The sequence below is a fragment of the Saccostrea cucullata genome, unplaced genomic scaffold (genome assembly GCF_032062105.1).
Source record: "Saccostrea cucullata isolate Sc308-1 unplaced genomic scaffold, CSIRO_AGI_Scuc_v1 ctg1925, whole genome shotgun sequence".
NCBI classification, from domain to species: Eukaryota; Metazoa; Mollusca; class Bivalvia; order Ostreida; family Ostreidae; genus Saccostrea; species Saccostrea cuccullata.
In genome coordinates, this window is record NW_026919712.1 from 145,756 (window position 1) to 149,363 (window position 3,608).

At 32.5% G+C, this 3,608-nt stretch overlaps 1 protein-coding gene across 1 annotated transcript; it reads left to right on the forward strand.

Moving 5' to 3' along the window:
* The first annotated feature begins 972 nt into the window (after positions 1-972).
* Positions 973-3,008, forward strand: LOC134236397 (group 3 secretory phospholipase A2-like). The gene is made up of 5 exons (XM_062718568.1): positions 973-1,042; positions 1,240-1,419; positions 1,874-2,098; positions 2,375-2,526; positions 2,787-3,008. Exons 1-5 carry the CDS (start codon positions 973-975, stop codon positions 2,979-2,981), a joined length of 822 nt encoding a protein of 273 aa, XP_062574552.1. The 3' UTR covers positions 2,982-3,008.
* The last annotated feature ends 600 nt before the right edge of the window (positions 3,009-3,608 follow it).

The following is a 3,608-nucleotide window of genomic DNA, read 5'->3' on the forward strand; positions in this document are numbered from 1 at the left end:
TGATCTACCAGCAAATGTCAACTGCGTCAAAAGAAATCAAACTTCAGATAAGCGTTGTATGTCAAAGAAGAAATTCATATTGCTGTTTTTGAAGTCAATACGATGATTTAGCCACCCGAGGATTACAATATTCATCGAGCTCGAAGGGCGAGGTAAATATTGTACTTCGAACATGGCTAAATGATCGTATTGACTGAAAAAAACACGTCAGGAATAATTGTATTATTATGTGATTCAATGATACAATTCATCACTTGTTTGCATTTGTTGAAGTCCTAACCAAATATAAAAAGAGAAACAGAGTTACAATGTAAAGAGACCTCGCCAGTCGTATTAATTTGAATGTTTTAAATCTATTTTAGTTACCATGAAAGAATAAAAATAATGTCAGGCTCCTTTATGTAAAAGATTTTGATAGGATGGAGGATTATCAGGTAGAACTGACAACTTAATAAAAGTAAAATGTTTGTTCGTCTAATATTATGTTTACATTAGTAAAAGTCGGTAGCAGGTGTAATAGAGATCCAAATCTATTTTCAGATCAATGTAGAGAAAATAAAGCCTTATATTCACCTGAAACGTCACGTGCAGGTAAATAGAACGTAATATTTTTTCTCCATGGTTGGACCTCAGCCAATCAGATTGATAGGAATTATTCAATCATATAATAAAATATAATTTCTATACATATCTCCATATATGTGCGACTGTGTATGAACTAGGACTTATCTGTAAAAGCAATTCTAGAGAATAAATAATAAGGAATTGATGGCAAACTATACATGTGAAACAAAATAAAATTAAAAGAAATTTAATTTATTCGTTTGATAATTCAAAATTGTTTGTTAATAAAAAGGGAATTCTTAGCATCATATGAATTATACCTATTACAGTGTAGATATATGTAGGTCGCAAATACAGTGTATATGGAACACACAGATAAGATTTTGATGTGTTTAAAATTCAGTCAGGATGACCCATACTAAGGTGACCGTTCTGTTTATTTTGGCACTCTCTGGGGTTTTTGCCACAGTGAAGGAAGGTTTGCATTGATTCATTTTATTATAGCTTATAGTCCTTCACAAATTTAAAAAAAAAATGTACAAACGGAAATAATTTACGTGGGTTAGAATTTTACATCATTGAATATTTATTCTATCAAATATAATGCCAATGCCAGGAAGAACATGTTCAATCAATTTGTTAAATGTGTTTAAATATTTTTTTTTTATCTTGAAGACAAGGTTGCCATCCAGTACAAATCCTTACCTGATTCATCGACAGAAATAACAAATTCTGCAGAAAATTTTCTCTTGGATGCTAGTGATTTGGGCAAATATGGAGACTACTGCAGACTCTTTAAGGATGTCAAAGACGTTAATAATTTACTTCGAAGGTTTCCAAAAAGAATGAGAACAGGTTAGACAATGTGTTCTTCCCGCTTTTTTAAATTAAATAACGGCCACATTATAAAACCATGTCCTAGGATCATGAAACAGACTTACACTTATATGACAAATTTTCAATTGCCTGTAAAATGTTTATTATGTATTATTGAATTAGTCTTTAAATTTGCAGACAACAATACTTTTGTAAGGCATACTGAAAAATAAATATTTTAATAGAGAAAATAAATATTTTATTTCATGGTCTGTTTTACTTTTACAGCATTTTAATACAACTTCAGATCTTGACCTAAGTTTCGCTTGTTATATTTATATATGTACAGACGAGATATATTTAAAATTGACAAGTGCTATAGATGAAAAGTGTAACTAATATTTCTGAACAGATAATTAAAATGCTGCAATTCAAATCATAAATAAAAACATATATAATTATGATTAGATAATTTGATCTCCACTCCTTGCAGGTGATTATGCGATTCTAAATTTGTTGAAACGGTGCATCCTTTATGACATTGCAATGCAATCAAAATTCTCCGGATCAAAGAGAGCTGACGACAATGGGTCGGAGATGCCTTTCAAACCCGAGAAGACCGGTCAGGCAGCGGGGTCAGGGGCTACTGGGATTGGAATATTCCCAGGAACCAAATGGTGCGGACTTGGGAACAAAGCAAAGTCCTACACAGATCTAGGTACCAACTGGATTGTCAAACATCCTTAAAAGAGAAAAACAATAAGTTCTATATTTTTTTTTTATTTTGGTCAAAGAAGTGAAAACATACTATGAAATATGAAATTTCAAGGGAGGTTATAAGATTTGTTGATGATTTCCTGATATGAAGAGACCCACAAATTCATGGAAAATATCAAATATATCACAACTTAGCATTTCTTCAACTACGAAATCTAGTCTTCACGAACCGAAAAAAATTCCTCGGTATTAAATTTACAGAATTAACTTTTTAAAGGAAAATTCAACGCAACAGATGCCTGCTGTCGAACCCACGATCACTGCCCTTACTTCATTGACCATTTTGAGGAGAAATACAACTACCGTAACCCTTATCCCTGGACGCTGAGCCATTGTGACTGTGATACCAAGCTCTACAATTGTCTAAAGGTATTGAAACACGAGGCCCAAGAACCACAACGCTGACCACAGTTATTTTGGTCATCTCTGCTTGCCAAGGGTTTTGTCAAAAAGATGCATTTTGGCATAATTATAATAATGTAATACAATAATTATAGTTATTCTTCAAAAGGATATATTAAGGTAACTAGAATTTGCATTTATTTTAAAACCAACGTTTAAAAAATTATATAATTTAATGAAAATTTAAGTCGTAAATTTAGCTAAATACCTTTTACTAATTATTTTAGTCTGTCAACACGACCGCCGCAGATGAGGTTGGAAAGCTGTTTTTCGGACTGCTGAACGTGAATTGCTTTACCTTTCATAAAGGGCAGTACTGTCAGCAGGAGCACTGGTCCCATCTGTTCTGCGAGAAATATACAACCGGCGAACGGGCCGTCACTCAAACATTTCCTCACAAATGGAGCGATACTATCGGATAAATACTTTATTCATAAACATTAAATATTGGTGCAAACTGTTTACTCTGAAATGATTATTTAAGGTTTAAATGGGTAAGTAGTGCAACCAATTCAAGATCAATCAATTGTGAAAACACTTCCAAAGATTAGAAAAGAAAAAAGTAAAGGTCGTCCCTATATGTTTTTCTTTTACATGACCTGGAAGAAGGAACTCGTTAAGAAAAAAAGGGGGAATAGGTGCTTGTATGACCCAATAATATTGCTGATATATACTTTATCATAAAAAAAAAACTAACAACTTAATACGTTTGTCCTTGCAATAACATATGATGTCTGGTGTTAATTTTTCCCTTGGTAGCCACCCCCCTCCCCTCAATGTTAAAAATACACAGTCCTGTGCGATATTGGTAAAGGGCAATTAAGATTAAATCTTTTTCATACTAGTCCGCTCATTTAAACCCACTATACGACAATAGTGTATTGAAATTATATGGAAATAATAAGTATGCATACATGTTTGAGGATGAAATGCTTCAAAACCACAGAAAATAAAAAAAAAAAAAAAGAGTAATTTACAATATTTTTGGGGGAAATGTGCGCAAAGCATTGATAAAAATGTATAACTGTGAAAAACTGATCTAACTACCA